The sequence below is a fragment of the Notolabrus celidotus genome, chromosome 12, assembly GCF_009762535.1.
Source record: "Notolabrus celidotus isolate fNotCel1 chromosome 12, fNotCel1.pri, whole genome shotgun sequence".
Classification (NCBI taxonomy): domain Eukaryota; kingdom Metazoa; phylum Chordata; class Actinopteri; order Labriformes; family Labridae; genus Notolabrus; species Notolabrus celidotus.
In genome coordinates this window covers 32818691-32842190 of record NC_048283.1, presented here as the reverse complement: position 1 = coordinate 32842190, position 23500 = coordinate 32818691, and the positions used below count along the sequence as shown (strand labels likewise).

At 42.7% G+C, this 23500-nt stretch overlaps 1 protein-coding gene across 1 annotated transcript in view; it reads left to right on the top strand.

Annotated features, from left to right (window-relative positions):
* Nucleotides 1–16691, top strand: part of emc2 (ER membrane protein complex subunit 2) — a 42748-nt gene extending 26057 nt beyond the window's left edge. Inside the window, exons 8-11 of the mRNA XM_034698483.1 lie at nucleotides 218–299; nucleotides 558–668; nucleotides 2535–2639; nucleotides 16060–16691. Coding sequence (XP_034554374.1) covers nucleotides 218–299; nucleotides 558–668; nucleotides 2535–2639; nucleotides 16060–16146 — 385 coding nt within the window. The 3' untranslated portion in view covers nucleotides 16147–16691. The remainder of the gene's footprint in view (nucleotides 1–217; nucleotides 300–557; nucleotides 669–2534; nucleotides 2640–16059) is intronic.
* The last annotated feature ends 6809 nt before the right edge of the window (nucleotides 16692–23500 follow it).

Genomic DNA, 23500 nt, shown 5'->3' with positions numbered 1-23500 from the left:
AATAAGCTTTATTTCATGTAATAAATCTCTACAGATCTCTGTACACCATGCATGTAATCACATGTCAACTGACCCATAACCCACGGAGTTCTCACTTCTAATTTATACCTGTGAATTTATCGGGCATGGGTGTTGTGCTTCACAGTTGAGCAAGCAAAATGATGACACGACCACAGCTGTATCAATCTGCTTACTGTTTTCTTTGTCATCCCCACAGCTATGGAAAAGCTGCGTTTTGTCTGGAGGAGCTGATGATGACCAACCCTCACAATCACTTGTACTGTGAGCAGTACGCTGAGGTAGGTACCCGCCTGGATGTCCGTCATCAAGCATGGGGGCATAGTGTGGAACAAATGTTAGATCTGTGTGAATGGTGCCTCTCTGTTAACGCTGAGAGACACCAACATGCCGCCCAACGTCATCGGGAACACGGGCTCATGAAAGGAGATGTGTTTACAGGAGGTTGTCATGTGCTGCTTATTCAGATGTCATGCTGTCATTGCCTGAGCTGCCCTTTAGCACAGCTTACTGGACTTGTTTCATGCCTCCTCACACAGGTGAAATACACCCAGGGGGGGCTGGAAAACCTGGAGCTGTCCAGAAAGTATTTTGCCCAGGCGCTGCGGCTGAACAACCGAAACATGAGGGCATTGTTTGGTCTGTACATGGTGAGTGCTGCTTTGCATGGAGGGAAAGTGGGAGGAAAGGAGGGAAGGAGGGAGGGATGGAGGGAGGGAAGAAGGGAAGGAGAGGGGGGAAAAAAGGAACTTTTTTTGTAACCCTGTGGTTTGTCAAGGTTGAAGCTGGCCACTGAGTGTGTCAAGGAAGACTGTACTGTGTGTGTGTGTGTGTGTGTGTGTGTGTGTGTGTGTGTGTGTGTGTGTGTGTGTGTGTGTGTGTGTGTGTGTGTGTGTGTGTGTGTGTGTGTGTGTGTGTGTGTGTGTGTGTGTGTGTGTGTGTTTTGGGGGAGTGGAGAAGGGGCTCTCAGACAGGTCAGCTCTCTGCTGACTCAGACGGTGAACTCCAGCGTTGGAAAAGTCTGCCCCTAAGGAGCTCTTTATTTTTGGTAATAATACCCCTTTGGTGAGACTTTTTTTATGTTTATGACTTAAACAAATAAAGAAGTCATGGGGCGAAGAAGAGGAAAGCACGAGAAAGAGAGCAGCTCAACCGCTGCAAGCGTTTTGTCACTGACAAATTATCCAACCAGGTGCCAGTTTGATTGTTGTCTTGGCCCAGCAGGCCTTTCATCTACATATTTGTTTAAACAGGATGTTGTCTGCTAGTGCCAATGCATCATATGTAAGTGAGACTTGACATAAAAACACAAACCAAGCAGTGCAGGGAATGAAATGTGGAGAGGGGAAACAGGTCCAACACAGAGAGCCCCAGTGTTTTCCTGTGTGCTGCACTGGGATTCTTCAGGTAGTCCAAACACCTCGGAGCAGCCCTGAGAATGCTCCGAGGTGTGTGCAGAGTACAGGACGAGCAGGGCCGGGTCAGACCCAGACATCAGCCTCTGGTAATGCTCCCGTTTGTGTGGAGACAAAGCAGGCCCTGTGCTGTTTCCTGACAAGTCATCTGCTGACACTCGAGTCTTTAATGGATACCTCAGGTGGGAGTTTATTCTTTATCACTCACAGATCCGTCTTTAGAGTGTGTTTTTGCAGATTTCAAGCCGGACTCCGCGGTCCAGATCTTGACAGGTGCGAGAAGTTCAGTTAAAGGGCAGGAAACTTTCACCATTTTTATGCCATCTGAGTCAGTCCAGTGAAAGACCTAGTAGCACTGACCACAGATGGGTTGTGGGTGAGTTACTCACAACGCTGGCGTGGGGATTCCCCTCCATAACTGGGCACGCAGTAATTCGGGGATAGCCTGCGCAGGGCTGTCAGAATCTAAATTAAGGTTTTTTTCCTGAGTTAAAAAAGAAATGAGGAAAATGCTTACTAAATAAAGCCGAAGCCAAGCCTTGTGATAGAAAAAACAGGGTCAGGTTGATTGGTGTGTAGTTAAAGTTTTAGCGCGCTGGTGGGGAGGGCTTTGAAGTGCAGGCAGGGTAAGCCCTCTGGGGTTTGCTGTGTGGAGATGATGGCAGGAACATGGGAAAGACATGGGATTTGTGGTTCGGAGGGGAGCTGTCGGGGCAGGCAGAGAGCGTGATTCACACAACGCTCCGTTCACTGTGCCGCCTTTTTTTTTTCTTCTTCTTCTCAAAGACATACAAGGTCCTTTCATCGCCGGGAGTCAATGGTGTTGGAGAAATTAGGCCCCGTTAAGTGACAATTTACGTATGAAGCATTAAAACACTCACTTTTTCCTTCCTATAAATGATTTCTCCAGTGTCATCAGGCCAAGGTCTGTTTTTTCTCTACATTCTGCCACAATGACTAGTGGAGTGGTAGATGGTAAGAGTGGTTGCACATTCATCTCAATTACGCTTTTATTGCTGTTTCACCAAGTTTTGATATAAGAACACCCCTTCACTTGTGCTCTCCTTTGCTTCTTCTTTCCCTTTTCTGTTTTTCTTCTAGTCTGCAAGTCACATCGCTGCGAGTCCGAAAGTCAGTGCCAAAGTGAAGAAGGACAACATGAAGTACGCTGCCTGGGCTGCTACACAGATAAATAGAGCCTATAAGGTAAGGACTGTCATCAGGCTTTATTGTCTACCTACACTCTATTACTTTGGTGACTTTGTCTTCGACTGAGTAGGGATGGGCAATGATTTTCGATTATTCAAATTTTTGTTCACTTTGAAAAAATAGAAAGAGTTTCATTGAATATTTTCTCATTTTAAAAGTACATTTTTTCATTGTTTTTACCGGTGCCTGGTTGTAATACGGTATTCCCGCCAGACAGTGGCTACAGAGCGCCTTAGCAAACAGAAGAAGAAGAATGCTAACTGCATTAAATAGCAAAAGAAGAAGAAAACATTAGTGACAGTCGCAGCGATTTTATCCATTCCTGAATCTCACACTACTACACACGTATATTTCCAGAGACTGAGCATGGCTGTAAAATGTAATCACACACGCAACGCCACGTCACAGAAACACCGACATGAAGATAGAGACAGACGCTGTCAGTGCCCGCTAACAGCTAACAGCTAACAGCACCTCGTCCTGCTGCTGGTTAACGAGACTTCCACACAAACGGGCCGTTAATGGGACAGGTGTGAGTGTTTGAGTGTGTGAGTGTGTGTGGGGCGTGATTATTCAAATACTTGTCAAATATATGCCAATGATTATCGAATAGTATTTTGGCTTGAAATGCTCATCCCTACAACTGAGAAACATCTCTACTTCTTCCCACATCTCCGTTCATTCCAACTGACAATGAAAACCACACATCATGTTATCTTAGGACTCTTCTGTTGTGTTTGAGTTTTGCACACAATATCCAGATCTCCAGAAATCCCCCCATTTGCATAGTTTGTGCAAAATATTCCCCACCAAATGACCCCCGAATGCACAGTAATCCAGGAGGATGCTTACGACTCGCAGCGCTGTAATAACAACCCCAGTGTCTTTCACTGTGTCTGGGTACATTTACTTTTAATGTGTTGACTTAAGGCCACAATGTCTGTTAAGACTTTATTCTGCACCCTGGCTTCTCAGATGAGCTTCTAGCGGAGCCACAAGTGATTCTCAATGGACAAAAATCACGCTAGACTGTAGCACGTAAATGTCTTGTGCAGTAAATCTCAACAGAAAAAGATACACCAGCCCTCACGTCCAGTTGCACATTCAAAATCCTGATCATAGATTTTATTTTTACAGCTTTAAATACTTTAAATAAATCAGCAATTTTAAACATATTTACAGATGGTTGTCCCTAAAGTCCACAATATGCAATTTGTCTCTAGCACGACCTGTTTTTGCTACCCTGTTAACTAGCAGTGCAGTAGTTGAGTTCAATAGAGGCAGCAAGTGTAGTTGTGCGGTATGAGCCCTCGACCAATTTGCCCAAACTTGCATTAACCCCTTCCCCTGGTCATTTGCTGTCTTAGATTGAGGAGTCTTTTCACCCAAACAAGCGCTTTACGAGAATCACTTACTAAAGAGTATGCCACCGTGTTCTTTAAATGCACCGTTCTGACCTGATGAGGGAGAAAAGTGTCAAGAAGTGACGCTGCTAGACTCGTCTTCATGTCTTTGTATCCAACATGCTTTGGCAGTAAACCAGTTGCTTGCTTCTTTAAGTGCTATATTCTGGGTAATATACCGTAACGCCATAGAATACAGCTCCCTGGCTGTTTTGGAAACTACTATACTAGTACTACGTACAGATTTGGCCAAAATCCGGTATGCAGTATGTGAACAAGATGTATGCCAAAACTACCTGGATTTTGTACTGATTAGGGAACATTTCTCACTATGCAGCAGACCAGTCTCCCTTGCGTACTGTATTGGTGGGTGGCACTTTTTAGGTGCATTATCGCCACCTACTGTGTTTAAGTGTGGACCAGACATTTAATAATCCGTCACATTTACAGTGAAGTAATGCCAAAGAAACACTGGTGAATCTTATAACTTCCAGTTGTTGCAGAGTCGATACCCACCCCGCAAGTAACTGTTCATGTCTGTGAAAATTGTTATATTCAATATAAACCACTTCTTAACTTTTTAAATCATAAGTGATGCTGAAGAAGCAGTTTTGCCATCAGCTTGGCCGTTGTTTACCTCCGCTTTCCCAAACCAAAAAACCAGCAAGGGAGGCCTGACCCAGCATCCTGCTAAACAGATAGAACAGAACAGTCATACTACATGCTACCTTCAAACTCATTATGTAGTACATACTGCGTACTACATTCGTAGGTAGTATGGAGCAGGCAGTTTCAAAAACAGCCTCTGCATTTTATACACTACAGCAGGGGTTTGCAAACTTTTCAGCCCGTGACCCCAAAAATATAGGTGCCAAAGACTTGCACCCCCACTGCCCCTTTAATTGATTTAATGTGGCTTCATTTAGCTGGTCTGCAGAAAATGACCCTACCTATATGAGCATGTGTCTGTGTTTCCTGTGCTGTTATGAATGAACCTGCTGCTACTAATGCTTTTGATAATTAACTGTTCACTAACCCTAAACTTAGGAGTCATCTGGAAACAAAGAAAGACAGAAAACTCATTACATTATATTTTCAAGGTTTTATTTCAAGTTTAGCTACTACTTTTGTCAATATTTGTTACTATAATGGGTAAAATGTACAAATTTTAGATAACTTGAAAAAAAAAAAAACATTCCTGAAGACATCTCACGACCCCCCAGGGGGTCACGACCCACACTTTGGGAGCCCCTGCACTACAGTATAGGACACAGCTGACTTTGTAGATGATAAAATCAGGTATTTGAAGTGAGTCTTATCCACCAGATTATTTTACAGTAACTGACCTACAGCCAAGAATGGAGGCTTATGTATGCATTCTCTTAAAGGTGACATATTGTGCTCTTTTTCATCAACATATATTGGTCTAAGAGGTCCCCAAAACATGTCTTTAAAGTTTATTGCTCAAAAAAAACACTTTGAAATCTGATTCTGGTCTGCCTGTCAACCCCTCTTTTTCAGCCCTGCTCAGAACACTCTGTTTACTGTGTCTGTGCCTTTAAATGAGAATGAGCTCTCTGACCACGCCCCCCTCAGGAAGTGGATGTGTCCTCGGCTGTCCAGCACGTTGATCTAATGTTTACATGTTGGCTGAATATACACGGCTGCTCACAGACCCGCGTTACTTCAACCCTCTGAATCTGATCCAGAATCTGATCCTGACAGAGAGGCGCCTGTAGCAGGACCTTTCTGAAGGATTGGTCACAGATTTAGTGTTTCTTGTTGTTTTATTTGTCAGTACGTCGACGTGTGTCTTGGTACACAGCTACGAACATGTAGCTATGTGGCTATGCTAACTAGCGCTAGCACTTTTTCATGAAAAATAAAAATCATCCACTAGATCTTCAAATCTGCAGACGTGGGGAGTAAAACCGACCTTTGTGTTTATTAAGACAGCCTACAACTAGCATGCCTCCCTCCTAAGCTCCTTGTTAACACACGTGTGCAGGTAATGAAAAATGAAGGAGGGGTTGAGTTGTATTTTATACAGTCTATGGGCTGAACAAGCTCTGAGCTCTGACTTCTGTTACAGACCGGATGTCGTTATGACGTATGAAAAACACTGAAAACTGAAACGGCTGGTTTCAGCACACATTTACAGAAAGGTGGAGAAATCAGAACAGAGGCAGGATGGATTTTTTCATTTTCAGAGGGGTTGTAAACATGCCAGGGACACATTTCAGTTAGAGAACCATTAAAAAGCCGATTTTGCATGATATGTCACCTTTAAAGTAGTATCTGTGCATAAGTACAATGAAGGGTGTAAGGGTAAACGTGAGGAGCTGCTCAGATGGTATCACTATTATTGTTTATGCCGCTGTCATGGCAACCCAAATACAAAGACATATTTAAAAGCTATCTTCTTCGCCATATGTTGCTTATTTGGGCAGCAACACTTGAACATGTAATAAGCGGTTTCTTGCTCCACATGTGTGGGTCCTGTCGAGAGAGCAAGGGGCTCCCCACTGAGCCTCTAAAGACCTCGTCTCACCACACACTCAGCTCTGCTCGCCTTATAGACATTTCACATGTCGAGCACTCAGACGAGTATGACAGCTCTGTTGGAAAAAGCGGGCGCGTGAGTAACGTCACTGCGTCACACTCTGACGCGTGTCACACAGGAGGTTTGAGTTTTCATAGAAAGAAGCGTCACGACTGAAGAGGCGCAGGTGGTATTGTTTAGGTCAACACTTGGTATCTACGCAGATACAGATCTGCTTGAAATATAGAAAAATGTAGAGGTGGGCTGGTCAACAAGATCAATCAATCAAATGCTTTGATTGATGTTTAGTCCGCGCTGCACGTCACTTTGATCAGCTTGCTGGCTGACCTCACCTCGCTGTCTTTGAAAGTCTTTGATCCTAGCAGGGGACAAGATGGGTATCTGAAACTTTTAACTTTTATCATAAATCTGAGGCCTGAAAAAGGAGAGACACAAAGTGTGTTGAAAGCAAATCTGGAGGGAACTTAAGAGTGTCCAAACATCTAAAGAAAACAAGTGAGGGGTTCACGCAAGGTGTCCCTGGCAGGACAGCTGATGTCAGGTTAAACGTTTGATCACGTTTATGGCAGCTCCTGTTAGATAACCAGATACATAGTCAACATATCGCACTGATCATAAGAGAGTGCATGGAGTAAGTTTTCAAACAGACCTTTTCTAAGAGTGCCCTGTGACTGCATCTGATATTTGTTACAGCCATTTCAACAGTAGCATAACCAGTTAGAGTAGCACATGTTTTCCTTGCTTAAATATTTTTCTTATGCCAAGGAGGTGTGGGAGAGGGTTTTACCCACAGACAGACGCACATCTGTGTTTGGTGATGTTGGCGGTAATGAATCACAAAGACAGCTCTTTGCCTCCCAAACACTGTCTGAAATATGACTGAATGCTTCTGTGGACTCTCGTTACCGACTGATGAATGAGTTTCATTTTACATTCAAGTAACGATGAGTAATTCAGAAGCATTTGATGTCATTAATGTTGAAATCAGTGAGGCCTGTGATAAATCCAAATGACGACAGGGAAAAATAAGTAATAGAAAGAAAGACTTCTTTTGTTTTGTTTTTACATAGTGTCATCTCTTCACACCTCTGAGTGAATAAACAACACCTTAGTCAGATTCCATCAGTGGAAGGCCGTGTGGTGTGGCTCCAGAGGGAGATGGTTTCAGCTGAGTTGTTATCATGACAGACTGAAAGTGTTAAAGGCTGGCGAACGAAGCATATATTTATTGAGTTGGGACAATGCACATTAATCAACATTAATGCATTGAGCATCAATGTAGATGTACTGGACTTAGCACAGATGCTAAATTTCATCCGTAGTCCCAAGGCAGGAACCTAGACAACACGGACACAGTAAGACTTTAAAACCTCACAGCTACAATTCATACGATAGACAATTACAAGACAACACACAGGCAGACATTATCAAGACTAACAAAACACAGGCAAACAATATCAAGACTAACAAAACACATGCAAACAATATCAAGACTAACAGAACACATGCAGACAATATCAAGACTAACAACACACAGGCAGACAATATCAAGACTAACAAAACACAGGCAGACAATATCAAGACTAACAAAACACAGGCAGACAATATCAAGACTAACAAAACACAGGCAGACAATATCAAGACTAACAACACACAGGCAGACAATATCATGTCTAACAAAACACAGGCAGACAATATCAAGTCTAACAAAACACAGGCAGACAAATCAAGACTAACAAAACACAGGCAGACAAATCAAGACTTACAAAACACAGGCAGACAATATCAAGACTAACAAAACACAGACAGACAATATCAAGACTAACAAAACACAGACAGACAATATCAAGACTAACAAAACACAGGCAGACAATATCAAGACAAACAAAACACAGACAGACAATATCAAGACTAACAAAACACAGGCAGACGATATCAAGTCTAACAAAACACAGGCAGACAATATCAAGACTAACAAAACACAGGCAAACAATATCAAGTCTAACAAAACACAGGCAGACAATATCAAGACTAACAAAACACAGGCAGACAATATCAAGTCTAACAAAACACAGGCAGACAATATCAAGACTAACAAAACACAGGCAGACAATATCAAGACTAACAAAACACAGGCAGACAATATCTAGACTAACAAAACACAGACAGAATATCAAGTCTAACAAAACACAGGCAGACAATATCAAGACTAACAAAACACATGCAGACAATATCAAGACTAACAAAACACAGACAGAATATCAAGTCTAACAAAACACAGGCAGACAATATCAAGACTTACAAAACACAGACAGAATATCAAGTCTAACAAAACACAGGCAGACAATATCAAGACTTACAAAACACATGCAGACAATATCAAGACTAACAAAACACAGACAGACAATATCAAGACTTACAAAACACAGACAGAATATCAAGTCTAACAAAACACAGGCAGACAATATCAAGACTTACAAAACACAGGCAGACAATATCAAGACTAACAAAACACAGGCAGGCAAAATCAAGACTAACAAAACACAGGCAGACAAAATCAAGACTAACAAAACACAGGCAGACAATAACAAGACTAACAAAACACAGGCAGACAATATCAAGTCTAACAAAACACAGGCAGACAAATCAAGACTTACAAAACACACAGACAATATCAAGACTAACAAAACACAGGCATACAATATCAAGACTAACAAAACACAGGCAGGCAAAATCAAGACTAACAAAACACAGGCAGACAATATCAAGACTAACAAAACACAGGAAGGCAAAATCAAGACTAACAAAACACAGACAGACAATATCAAGACTAACAAAACACAGACAGACAATATCAAGACTAACAAAACACAGGCAGACAATAACAAGACTAACAAAACACAGGCAGACAATATCAAGACTAACAAAACACAGGCAGACAATAACAAGACTAACAAAACACAGGCAGACAATATCAAGACTAACAAAACGCAGTCAGACAAAATCAAGACTAACAAAACACAGGCAGACAAAATCAAGACTAACAAAACACAGGCAGACAATATCAAGACTAACAAAACACAGGCAGACAAAATCAAGACTAACAAAACACAGGCAGACAATATCAAGACTAACAAAACACAGGCAGACAATATCAAGACTAACAAAACACAGGCAGACAATATCAAGACTAACAAAACACAGGCAGACAAAATCAAGACTAACAAAACACAGGCAGACAAATCAAGACTAACAAAACACAGGCAGACAAATCAAGACTAACAAAACACAGGCAGACAATATCAAGACTAACAAAACACAGACGGACAATATCAAGACTAACAAAACACAGGCAGACAAAATCAAGACTAACAAAACACAGGCAGACAAATCAAGACTAACAAAACACAGGCAGACAATATTAAGTCTAACAAAACACAGGCAGACAAATCAAGACTAACAAAACACAGGCAGACAATATCAAGACTAACAAAACACAGGCAGACAATATCTACACAACAACACGGTTAAAAAGGTATAAAGACTGTGTGTGCGCACGTGTGTGTGTGCGCGCGCGTGTGTGTTGGCACCGCTCACATGTTCACTTGTAAATGTTTTTCTGGTTGCTGTGTGAGACAAGTTAAATGACAAGCCGTAAGGTTGCGCCCTTTATTTTCTCACTCCCCACCTCCAGTTAAATGACTTCTGAGATCTTTAAGAGGGAGTGCTGGTGGTGGTGGTGGTGGTGTGGGCCTCCGTCACACAGCTGCAGGCTGCTGTGGGCTTGTGTGCGCTGATTGATGGCCCCTTTAAAGCGTTGCTTGTGTCAGTCGTCCACTTTTATTAGACCTCGGTACCTGGTGATTGTCATACCTCAGCGAGCGAAAAAGGTGGGCAGGTGAGTGCAAGTGGGAGCAGACGTCAGCGAGAGGTCACAACTGACTCAAAGTAATTACCTCAGCGTGGTCGGTTGACATGTGAAAGACCTGGAGACGTGCGGGATAGAGGTGCAGGGGGGGCTTCAAAGCAACACACAGCGTCGGCCTGCCCTGCTGCCCTTACTCTCTAAACAGATTCTCTGATTAGCTCTTCTGTCACGGACCATAGGCTCCCGCTGCGTCACAACTCTATTATCAGAAGCTCTAAATAGATGTGGATCTGTCTGGTCTGCTCCTGCTGTTGTAGAACAGGGCAGGAGTTAATGTGGTGGTCTCACCTCAGGCAGAGGAGATAATTGACTACTGGGCCCGGGGTAATGGCGCATTAGGCAGCAAGGCAATGAAATGCACTGATCATTATAGCTACCCCAACCACACACACACACACACACACATGCACGCACGCACGCACACACACATCCTAAATCTAGAAGAATGAGTCACACTTGGAAATTACGTAGCCAATTGAACACCTTAGCCAACTTCCTTCTCCTAGTTAGAGTTTGGCTGAAGAGGAAGGAAAATAGTTTTTGCCATGGAAATAGAGTTAGGGCAACAATTAGGCTCCAGTTAGTTCCTGTTTGTAGAAGCCGAAGGAAGGCCAAAAGTTGAACTCTCCACAGCGTTACAGGCGTCGCTTTATGTCGAACATAACGCTGAGTGTACTCTGTTTTCTGTTTTTCCACAAAGTCTAAACGCACATGAAGGGCTTTGTGTGTGTTGAACCAAAGCCAGCACGGTCTTGGTAAGGGCACAAAACTAACATCCCCGCAGCCAGCTGTTTATGTTTCACTTATTGAAATTATGTTCACACTGGAGGTGTGTGTCTGTGAGCACACTCTCTAGAGGTTTATCTCTCCCTGAGGATGCAGGTGCAGAATGTGCTCTTTGGTCCAGAGAAGCATTAAAGCAGAATCCCTGGCTGTGTTTGGCTCGTTGTGAAGGTGTTTTAATAATGATTTAATTAGAAGGACCTTGCACCGTTGTTGCCTCCAGCTTGTCCTGTGCTGTTGGGCTGCATTGTAGATGCTGCCGACGTATCTTCAATGCAATACAGCAGCAATTATTTCTAGTTTTGCTTCTTAAGATGATTGATTTGCTGCTAGGTTTCACTTTGGGATCTGTTTTTTAAAAGCCACTGGAGTATATGATCATTACATGTTTATGGTTTCAGTTTTAACCAGCCTCTAAAGCCTCACAACTTTTCCTAAAACAGGACTTTTTGGTTGGACTTCCAAGCTCCTCTTTTAATCTTCCTCACTACAACTTTGGCTGACATCCACTGGTCTCCTTCAGGATCCATTGTAGTAACTTTGGTGAAGTGCAGACCTTTCATCTTGCACCATCATCACAGTAAAATATTAAAGTTAAAACCAAATGATTAGAAAAACTATCACTGCAAAACCAACTATGATGACATCTGCTTCAGCCTCTGTATTAGGTAATAATTGAACAGTCCCAGAACTTTAAAAACACCTGAAGGCAGCATGTGGAGTTCACAAGACGATTAGTGGAAGTGTGTTAAGATGAGAGAGAGTAATCCATAATCAGACTACAGCATGTTGCATAGAAACGGTGCGCTGTCCTCCTCCCTGTAGGTGCTGATCGCTCTCAGGGTTTATGCCAACGAGGCTGTCTGTTGATGCGTTTCAGATCCATGAAAGTATGGGAGTTTCAACATATGATAACAATGATGATGCTGCTTTGTAATGCCGCTTGTGGTCATGGATTTCCCTCTTGAAAGCTTATTTGTTTGTATTGCTGTTGTCTAGTTTAGCAGTGAGGGTGTTTTGATATTCTGCATACGAGCCTATGAATTGCAGCAAAATTATCCACACCTTCTGCAGATATTGTGATGGGAGAGTGGAGAATGTTTATGTGAACACGCATGATAACTGTCCAGATTTTACTAATCTACCTGCTACAGTTTAATAAACTCCCCTCTGGAAGGGTGGTCAGAACAGATACGGTGGACACAACTGGAGTCTCCTTCTTTACGTTTATTGCACACATCAAACGAACACTTGCCTCCCGACACTCGGTGGTTAGAAGTTATTTGACTCTTTTTTTTTTGCGATCAATTGTTTTTTATTTCAAAGAGAAGGGCATGTCATATTTCAAAGGCAATAGTACAACAGGTTGTAGGCATTTCTCTTTAAACTAGAACCCCCCCCCTATATGGCGACAATCCCCTCCCTCTTATCCCAGCAAGATCTTCAACATTGTTACTTAAGTTGTAAACAGCAGTACAGTATGTAATACTCTATTCTCCTCTGTGTTAAGTAGTCAAGGTAAAGAAAATAAAATACAAACAATACATAAATAGATGAATAAATAAGTAAATGAACAAAAGGTCACACATAAGTACATATTTTTCATCCCAGTAGGTCTTTAACCATTGCAGCCGCAGAGGACCAGGTTCGGATTGTTTTCTGACCAGCCCCATGTATTTGTGCTACAGATAACTCCATGTATAATATGCTCAAAAATGTTTGCAGCCACTTGGTACGTGTGAGTGTGTCAGGAGGTTTCCAGTGCAAGGCTAGCATTTTTTTGGCTGCAGTCAACCCCGCGAGTAGAATGCAAAGTTATCCATCCATCCATTTTCTTCCACTTATCCGGGGTCGGGTCGCGGGGGGAGCAGTCCAAGCAAATTGACCCAGACATCCCTCTCCCCGGCGACACTTTCCAGCTCCTCCTGGGGAATCCCGAGGCGTTCCCAGACCAGGCGGGAGATATAATCCCTCCACCGCGTTCTGGGTCTACCCCGGGGCCTTCTCCCAGTTGGACGTGCCCGGAACACCTCTAAAGGGAGGCGTCCGGGAGGCATCCTCATCAGATGCCCGAACCACCTCAGCTGACTCCTTTCGACGCGGAGGAGCAGCGGCTCTACTCCGAGCTCCCTCCGGATGTCCGAGGTCCTGACCCTATCTCTAAGGCCGAGCCCAGACACCCTTCGCAGGAAACTCATTTCAGCCGCTTGTATCCGCGATCTTATCCTTTCGGTCATGACCCACAGCTCATGATCATAGGTGAGGGTTGGAACGTAGACCGACTGGTAAATCCAAAGCTTTACCTTCCAGCTCAGCTCCCTCTTAAAATGGGAATGCGAAGTTATTTGACTCTTAATTAGGTTGTAAACCTGCAATTTAAGCACAAAACACAACTCAAAATGAACCAACATAAGTTTACATTCATTCTCGTTTGAAACATCAGCACTGCCAGTATACAATTACTCACCGACAAGGCGTACCAGTCCTGACGCTTAACTATGTGAAAATGAAACCAAAAGGATTAACTACACTTTTTGGTAAGTCCTGCCCACTCCGCGCACACAGTTGGGAGACCAGGACACTCCAATCCAATAAAGCCATGTTAAACTCTCAAGAAAACATCTATCACAGAACAATGGATGCAACTGCTGTCAAGTCATACAATAACACCAGGCATTGCTGCAACAGGTCTCAGTCAGGCTTGGTTCACTCAATGGAAGTTTGAGTTAAAGAGTCACACAGGACTTCCACGAGATCTGTGTCCGGTCCGTCTTTTTTTTTTTTAGGATGTGTCACTTTGCTATAGCCTGGCTCCTACGCCTATGGCTCCTTTAAAGGTGACATATCACGCTTTTTTCATCAATATATATTGGTCTAAGAGGTCCCCAAAACATGTCTTTAAAGTTTATGCTCAAAAAAACACTTTGAAATCAGATTTTGGCATGCCTGAAAAACCCTCTTCTTCAGTCCTCCTCAGAACACTCTGTTTTCCCTCTGACCACGCCCCCTCAGGAAGTGGATGTGCCTCGGCTGTCCAGCACGTTGATCTAAGGAGAGGCGCCTGCAGCAGGACCTTTCTGAAGGATTGGTCACAGATTTAGTGTTTCTTGTTGTTTTATTTATCAGTATGTCGACGTGTGTCTTTGTACACAGCTACGAACATGTAGCTATGTGGCTATGCTAACTAGCGCTAGCACTTATCCATGATAACTAAAAATCATCCACTAGATCTTCAAATCTGCAGACGTGGGGAGTAAAACCGACCTCTGCCAGAAAGGCAGCAGGACCTTTCTGAAGGATTGGTCACAGATTTAGTGTTTCTTGTTGTTTTATTTATCAGTATGTCGACGTGTGTCTTGGTACACAGCTACGACATGTAGCTATGTAGCTATGCTAACTAGCGCTAGCACTTATCCATGATAAATAAAAATCATCCACTAGATCTTCAAATCTGCAGACGTGGGGAGTAAAACCGACCTTTGTGTTTATTAAGACAGCCTACAACTAGCATGCCTCCCTCCTAAGCTCCTTGTTAGCACACATTTGTGCAGGTAATGAAAAACAGAGGAGGGATTCAGTATTATTTTATACAGTCTATGGGCTGAACAAGCTCCGAGCTCTGACTCCGTGACAGACCGGATATTGTTGTTACGTGACAAAAACACGGAAGTCTGAAACGGCTCGTTTCACACACATTTACAGAAAGGTGGAGAAATCAGAACAGGGGCAGAATGGATTTTTTTCATTCTCAGGGGGTTTGTAGACATGCCAGGGAAACATATTTCAGGTAAAGAACCATTAAAAAGTCCATTTTGCATGATATGTCACCTTTAATAAACAAAGTGCAGTGAACACAACACAAGGCCCTTTTAACAACTTTCACAAGGAAGCCTTACACAGACAAAACATGAGGCGGACCGATCCATAAAAAGAGATCGATTTGTTGGGAGTTTTGTTGGGTAGCCACATTAGCTAGGAGACATATTTTAACATATTTTAACTACAATCAAATCTGACAGAAAACAAAAGAACAAAGTCTTACCTCTGACTGAACTTTAGGCCACACCCTCACCGCTACATTTACAGTAAAGCACACTTAACGATCGTATTTGGAAAGTTGGGTAAAGATTTATGATCTTTAATAAATGTGGGTGAAGTGAGGTTAATTACACTGACCCTTATTCTGTCCCTTCCCCTCCCTAAGGTGAGGGAAGTTGCCTCTCTCCTTGGTATTTTTGGAGGGGACGCCTTTTCTGTTGCAGTTTAATTGGGCACAAAATGTGTGTGTCCGCATGTGCACGCATGAGTAATGCTGGATGTGTTTGCGGATCATAATTTGCGGCACTTCCTGTGAAACCCTTTGGACACGGAGCAGAAATTAGAGAGGAGTGTTATGTACTCCCGTACTAGAGGCCATGGAAATTGACTAATCATGTGGGCATCCTGTCTTGGAGCTATCATACACAAAGAGAACTAAAATGGGACTAATGCAACAGTTGAGGAAAAACCCTCCGATTAGAGGTATTATTTTACTTTTCATGACCCGTTCACCAATTCCATCCAATGACCACTGATGTCTCTGATTATTTCTGCTTCTGGCGAGCGCCGAGAGTGTTTTGAAGCGTTTAAGTGTTTGGCTCTCCATTTCAGAAGTTTGCAACGAAACCTAACAAATTGATGTTCTCCCTCTCTCCCCCCTTTTTCTTTCTGTCTCGTTACCTTTCCCCTCTGGTCCTGCAGCTTGCCGGCCGTGGGACCAAGGAGAACAAATGCTCAATGAAGGCAGTGGAGGAGATGTTGGAGTCCATGCAGATCACCATGTCCTAGACGTCCACGCCTTTTCTACCCATGTGTTGAAAGAACAACAACTTGGAGCAACACGGCAGCTCAAATAGCCTTGCAATGTGACCACAACCTGATCTTTACTGCTGTTTTTATTTTTTCTTAACCCCTTCAGGTTCGGTCTTGTAATTGATTGAGCTTGACACGAACATTTGGGATACATTTCTTTCTCTTATGTGTTAAGTCTCCCCCACCCATCTGGAACCTTCAACAGCGAATCCGCCAGCTTATTTAAACAACTTTAACATAGCATTAACCCAGCTGTGATTTCCCTGAGCCTGGATTATACCTTCTCCCCATCCCAGGCTGTCTTTCAGGTTCACCTTGAACTGATATTGCTAATTAGCACGTCCACATCAAGGCTATAACTTTGTGACGAGGAGAGATAACAAGCTGTACAGTAGATGCTATTTATAAAGACGATGTGGAGTCCACACCTGTCGGCACTGAGGTCCTTAACTGTTTCTGTACTGTCTGTAAATGAATCCTCTTTATCTAATAAAACATTTTCTCTTCTCTGATCTATCAAATTTGTTCACGACCCAGAGTCTGTTCTCAAAGTTGAAAATCAGTTTTCTTCATTAGTGCAGGAGCAGAGGTAGACTCTAGGTATTTAGTGTTTCCATGCCTCTCAATGGTCATGTTGTACTCGGCAGTATAATCCTGGAGAAGCATGAGAGACATTTGTCATGATGAAGGCAGCAGCGGTAACAGCAGGGGCATGAAAAAGTGACTCCTCTTTCTCGCTGGGAAATGCCTTTCAATTACCCCTGACAGCAGCTGAACCAACTTCAGCACATTAAGAACACCTCTGTCATTTCAGTTTAGAGAGCCTCAGAGAGCGCTGCCAGTAATTAACACGCCACAAGTTTGAGAGGAAAGAAAATTGTATTCATGAATCTTGGAACTTTTATGACAGGCGGAGAGGAAAGACATCTTAGTGTTGTGAGAGGCTGGTTTCCTCTGCGCTGCAGTCTGTCATTGAATCTGAATTGATCCAAATGATCATCTCAACTTATCACTCACCCGTGCAGGGTCAGCTGTTACTCCCATCTTTTTTGTTTATTAAGTCATGGCAATTGTCTCATAATTTCTCTCTTCTGCTGATGGAAAACCTGAGTGTTGAGTTTATGGTCTCTTTTGGACTCGCTTTACATTCAGAGAGGTCACACGCTCATAGATCGGATGGTGGAAAGCCCTTTTCTCTACTTTTTTTATGCTCTCTGGCCGTGGTCAGTGGATAAATATGTCTGCATTTGATTTGCCTCACCAATCTGGCGGAACCAATGAAAGCCAGGGAACGTCTGAGTGTAAACTGACTTGAGTTATTTTTACAGGAACAGGGCTGCGGCTAAATGAAGCTTCTTTTGAGGAGTTACAGGGTGAAAGCCGTTTGATTTAGAGGAGAGTGGTTCCTACTTTGTTGCAGCTTCACATGTCAACACTCCTGTACTAGAAAAGGTTTATTAACCTGTAAAAGGGGAATACAGGTTATCAATCAGTTTGATGGGCCATCAGTGGGAGAGATTTTATCCAGTGCCAACCATACTGAGGCAATAGTGCCATCTGTAGTCTAACTGAAGAACTCATGACTGGAGAGACCTGACTGTGAGCAGCAATGTCTGACAGTAAGCACATGGACTTTTACAGTCATGCACATAACAGCAAAATATGAACTCTGTTATTAATTGTCAGCAATTAGTCACCTCTTTATTGCTGAGCATGAAAAAAAAGTGGGTTACAGATCATTTATTAGTCCTGAATCAGACAAACCTTTCCCTCCTCTCAGCTGTGCTATCCAAACATATCCTTGTACAGTCAAGAAAAATAGACCTGTGGTGCTGACGTGTGCTGAAGTCTGCGCATCACTTCTCACCTCAACGGTTCAAATTCCTGACCGCCTTTTCTACCTTTGTCCCAGTAGTTCAGATCTCACCAGTCCATACCTGGACAGCAGAGCCCGACCAGAAGAGAGCGAGGCGAGGAGAGAACTTTGTAACCCCACTTAAGCTTTTGGCTCAGCTTAGTGTATGTAGGGGATTCACTGCTAGTGCTGCCCGTAATCCTGGATTCCCTGGGAGATTAGCTTCCAGAGAGGGTTTGCTTGTCCTCTGCTGTTCTACATTGGCCAGGTTAGGAGAAGAGGATGAGCTCTGGGATGATAAGCTTACACCAGGATTGAGCTGTGCCTGATCAGCCTATTCATCATGACCACGAGAGAGGACGGTGCTCTACGTGCTGTCCTGTCCCAGGTTTTTATTGGAAATCAAAACTGTAATTACTTTTTACATAGGTTTTTATATTTTGCAGTAAACTATTAATATTTAACAATCATTTTAAAGGACAGTATATAGTCCAAAAATTGCTGTATATTAAAAAAGGCCATATAAATCATCCACCCGACACATCATCAATCTGACTAAAAGGTCCTGGAGCAAAAGCCAAGTAATGAACATCTTGGCTTCTGTACGTTGCACAGTTCAATCCACCAAAACATCAGATAAGAAGCATTTCTTCTTTCTCCAACTCAGTCTCAGCAGATGGCTGTCTAACATGAGTCTGGTTCTGCTTGAGGTTTCTGCCTGTTAAAAGTTTTTCTTTGCTGCTGTTACTACCTAAATACTACGAGGTGCTCTGCTCATGGTGGATTAAAATGAGATATGATCGAGTCCTGTCAGTAAGAGGGGACTGGATCTTAATCTGTCTTGATGTTGGGTCTTTAATAATAATAATTTTAATAATTTAACACAGAGTACAGTCTAAACATGCTCTGTTTGTAAAAGTATCTTGAGATAACATTTGTTGTGATATATAAATAAAGATTGATTGATTGATTGATTGATTGATTGATTGATTGATTGATTGATTGATTGATTGATTGATTGATTGATTGATTGATTGATTGATTGATTTTCCTAAATGTGAGAAAAGATGAAACAATGTTTAGCCCAAGTAGACATGGTTCTATCTACTGGCGTTATCAGTCTCCCAACAGGAAAGTTCACCACTTAAAGCAGCACTTTGTAGAATTTAGCAGCATTTAGCAGAACAGAGTTGGTAGATTTTAAATATAATGATCACAAGTACGTTTGAATTAGTGAATAATCACCTTGATATAAAAGACATTTTGTTTGTTTAACTTAGAAATGAGCCTTTTTATATCACCTTAGGAGTCGGTCCCCTTTCACACAGGCTGCCATCTTGAACTGCCGTCTTTTAACATAGCAAAGAAAATGCTCATAAAACTAATAATGGCGACACATTACACATTGTACATTGTACTGTACACCTTCTTGTTTGCTGCTGTAACTCCATGAATTTCCCTGTTGCAGGACGAATAAAGGAGTATCTTATCTTACCTTATCTTACATGTTTTTCTTCAGAGTGGTCGTCAGAATGCACCAGTTTACAGACGAAGAAGAACAAGAGCTGTTGTGTGAAAAACTATTTGAATTGATATGATAGAAGTTTTGGATTATAAAAACTTGACAAATGGAGGACTATACTTAATATGCATCATGGCAGCTTCTTGAGTTCGATGGCCACAATCCCTTCTGGAACTTCACCAATGAGAGGGGGGAGTGAGGGAGCATTTCAGTCCAGAATCTGACTTGGAGATGTCACTAAATATTTCCATTTTTACATACTGTACCTTTAAATTTCTCACAACTGATAGATCAAAACTACGTTTTACACACATTCATGATCCCCAGAGGATGAATAATATAATAATATAGTAATCTGAGTACAAAATGTTCCTTGTACCAGGCAGTCTACACCAGGGGTTCCCAAACTTTTCACTCCAGGACCCCAAAAATGACGGTGCCAGAGACTTGGGACCCATGCTGTTACTTAGGGTGGTTAAACGTTACTTACAGCCATGGGCAAGCACTAATGGGCCAATCCAAAAGCAGACATTAGAAACTGAAAACCAGAATACCATCATTTTGTTTATTTAAAATAGGTTGAAAGCAGAATGTGAGTAATCTTCATGTTTAGTCTGTAGCAACGATAGGATATACAGATTCTGATTTGCATTCATTTTAACTGATATCTTTATTTATATTTTTATAAGAATGGATCAAATATACAATTTTAGATATTCTGAATTTTTTTTAAAAAGCTTTCGAAAGAAACACTTTTTTGGATGGGATCTCGCGATCCTCCAAGGGGTCCCGACCCCCACATTGGGACCCAGTGGTCTAAACTGAATAGACATGGGATAATGGGGCATGAATTCACTCAGAGAGAGAGAGAGAGAGAGAGAGAGAGAGAGAGAGAGAGAGAGAGAGAGAGAGAGGAGGAGGAGACAGGAGTTTTGTGTTTGAAATCTCTTGTTAGTTTAGTCTGTAGTTGAGGTACCCATCAGGTATTATCTGATGACAGGATAGTATCTTGGAGTGATGGTAAAGCCTCTGGGTAAACCATAGGTTAGCGATAGGCGACCTCCAGACATCCTCTTCTGGGCATTATAATTGTTTACAGCCTCAATACCAACTTTTAGATTTAGAATGGAGTTGATGGCAAGAAGCAAAGAGTGGATTGCTGGCTGCAGTTGCATGCCGATGACTGATAGTGGAGATTTAAATAAAAGTTTAATCTCCGTCAGGCAAGTAACAATGATGTCTGAGTTTGCACTATGGCTGATGGGTTATGCTGCTTTTGCTTTACACACAAACAGGAAGTAGAAGTCATCCAACACCTGATATGGTGTCACTTTGATACAGAGTTTGCATTTATCTGCAGAATCAGTCTGTTTAAAGTGATTCCTGAACATCAGTTTAGGAAGTAAGAGGAAGTTTGGGGAAGATGATCCTGATTCCTGCATTATTGTGCAGGTGAAGGATTATCTTGCATTGGTTCAATGTGGGAGTCAAAGAACATATGATGCAAGCTGGTGAAGAGCCAGTAAATAGGCTACAAAAGGTGCATTTCGACCAAGAGTTCCAGGGTCTTTTAGCCACCAGAACTACTTTACCCTGAGCTAAAAGGTTCCTGTGCCCCCATTGTTGTCTGCGTTTCGACCGCGGGCTGAAGTTCCGGGTAGATTGTGCAAAAAAAGTAAATACACTACACCACCAGACCAGTAGAGGGCAGTAAAACAAAGACAAATGCCATTCATCACAGATGACACCATAGAAGCAGACGGACAGGCAGGTATCATTATGAGCAACACAACAGTTAGCCTGTTAGCATGAAGAGACTCAGCTGGCGCTGTTTTAGATGGTGCTATATTTCATCACAGATGGATTCACTGAATCAACACGTGAGAGGAGATAAGCGCGAGTAGCAAAGACGTTTCAACACGGCTTTAAAATCCTTTTGAACTCAAAAAGCCGTGATCGCAGAGATCGGCAGGTGTTTTGGTTTAAACAGCGACCCTGTTAACTGGAGACTTTCAGCCGGATGCATCCCTCATAAACGTCTTTAGACCATCATTAAATATCTGATGAGGATATTTTGAAATCTTAATAAAAACTAAACTAGTTTGCATTCCCAGGAACTCCCTCTGTGTTTCAACAGCTGTGTAAACTCCACAAACACTGACACGTTCAGCTGAAGGTCTCCACTTTACAGGGTCACTTTTAAAACCGGAACACCGGGAGAGACGCATTCACCGTGGGCTGAGAGAAGACTACTGTTACAAGCTGCTAAATCAAGAGAATCACAGCTTCTTCGTTTGAAAAGTACACACACATACAAAAAAGATAGAACAAATAAAAACTAATGAAAGAAAGAGAAATCAAGTGAATCACAGATGTGTGTGATGTTATTGTGGACGGAGGGAGGAATAAAAACACTGCGGTTAATCTACCAATCAGACAAGCTTAGCACTGCAGGCCCAACCCCCGAAAGCCCTGGGACCTTTGAAAAGTACTACCCCCCTAGCAGGGGCTACCCCTGGACTTAATTTAGACCCTGGGTCCACCGGTCGAAACCCACTTAGTTCAGGGGTAAAGTCTCTCCGGTCGAAAAATGCCTAAAGGTGGGAGGAACAAGGTATCTGGGAGATCAAAGTGAATACGGAGGTGGAGGTTGGAGGGGGGTCAGAGACTCTGGTTGAGAACAAGGCAGATGGAGGCACTAACTGCTCCGTGATGCTCAGGACCAGAGTAGTGGAAGATTCCCAAGGTGAGGGAGTGAGTGGAAAAGGAGAACAGGGCTCAAGCAAGCTCATCCATCTCTGTCCATTTTAGGGGGGAGGTAACTGGAAGAGCTAAAGATGGATGAGGCATGCAGGGCTTAATCCTGCCATGTCCAGTCACACAAACCGGGCCTGGTGGTGAAATAGTGTTTTGGCTTCGAGCAGGGACGGCCTGACCCAGTCCTGTTTTTCCAGAATGCAGATGCTGGAGTGGCAGGGATGGACCAGTAGGGGTGGATCAGTCAAACAATACCTGACATGTAGAGGAGAGTTGTAAGGAGATGAGCGCTTCCATCCTAAAAGTCACAGTTGTTTGCAACTTCCACGTTTTTTGATCAGCTTTTGAATATTACAACAAGTTTACCATAATAAATGCACATTTCTTTAACCTTGGTGTATGTGCACTGATTTGTATAATTAATCATGTTTTCATGTCGACACACATTTGTGCATGCAAGCATGCTTTTACCAAAGTATGGTTTCTAAGGAATACACTTAAGAGTCGACTGCATCCCATTCATTGATCCTATCACAGCGCAGTCAGGGTGTCATGCTGCCTCACATACTAAACAAGGGATGGGCTGTTTGTGGGATGGGCCAGGTTTGTATTGCATAATAAAATACAAGCATTGGACATGGACTAGTAGGGTCATCTGGCAATGGGACCTTTTCCTTGTCATTGCACAATCTCTCCTTTCTGATCCTGACATATGTTTCCCCAACAAAATTGCACCAGTATGCAACTTAATTTTTTCTCCAAGGGTATGGATGCTGGGAAATAATTTCCTCTCAAGGCAAGAGAAGGAATCCTGAAAAAGAAAAACATTAGTGTTTGTGTGTGACTTTGTCAAGAAGAGAGGCAGAGAATGTGTGGTTATGAAAGTGTGATAATAAATGTGCAAACATTGTGCAGGCATGCCTGTATGTCAGCTTGAGTTTGTGTTTATGTGAATAAGAGTGTGTGTGAGACTTTGTGGTGACTTCTGCAATATGAAGAGCGTATGCCATTGGAATTAAAACTATTGGCTTCAGGCAATGCTTGTACTCCTAAGCCTCTTGACCAGGAGGCTCCAGACTGCTGCAATCTTCTTCCAGGGGATATTCTGTGGCCTCCACTGGTCGTTCTGGTTGTTGCGCTGGCTCTTTTGCTCCAGGCTCTCTGGCAGAAGCCTCGGCCGTGCAAATGCCGAGGCT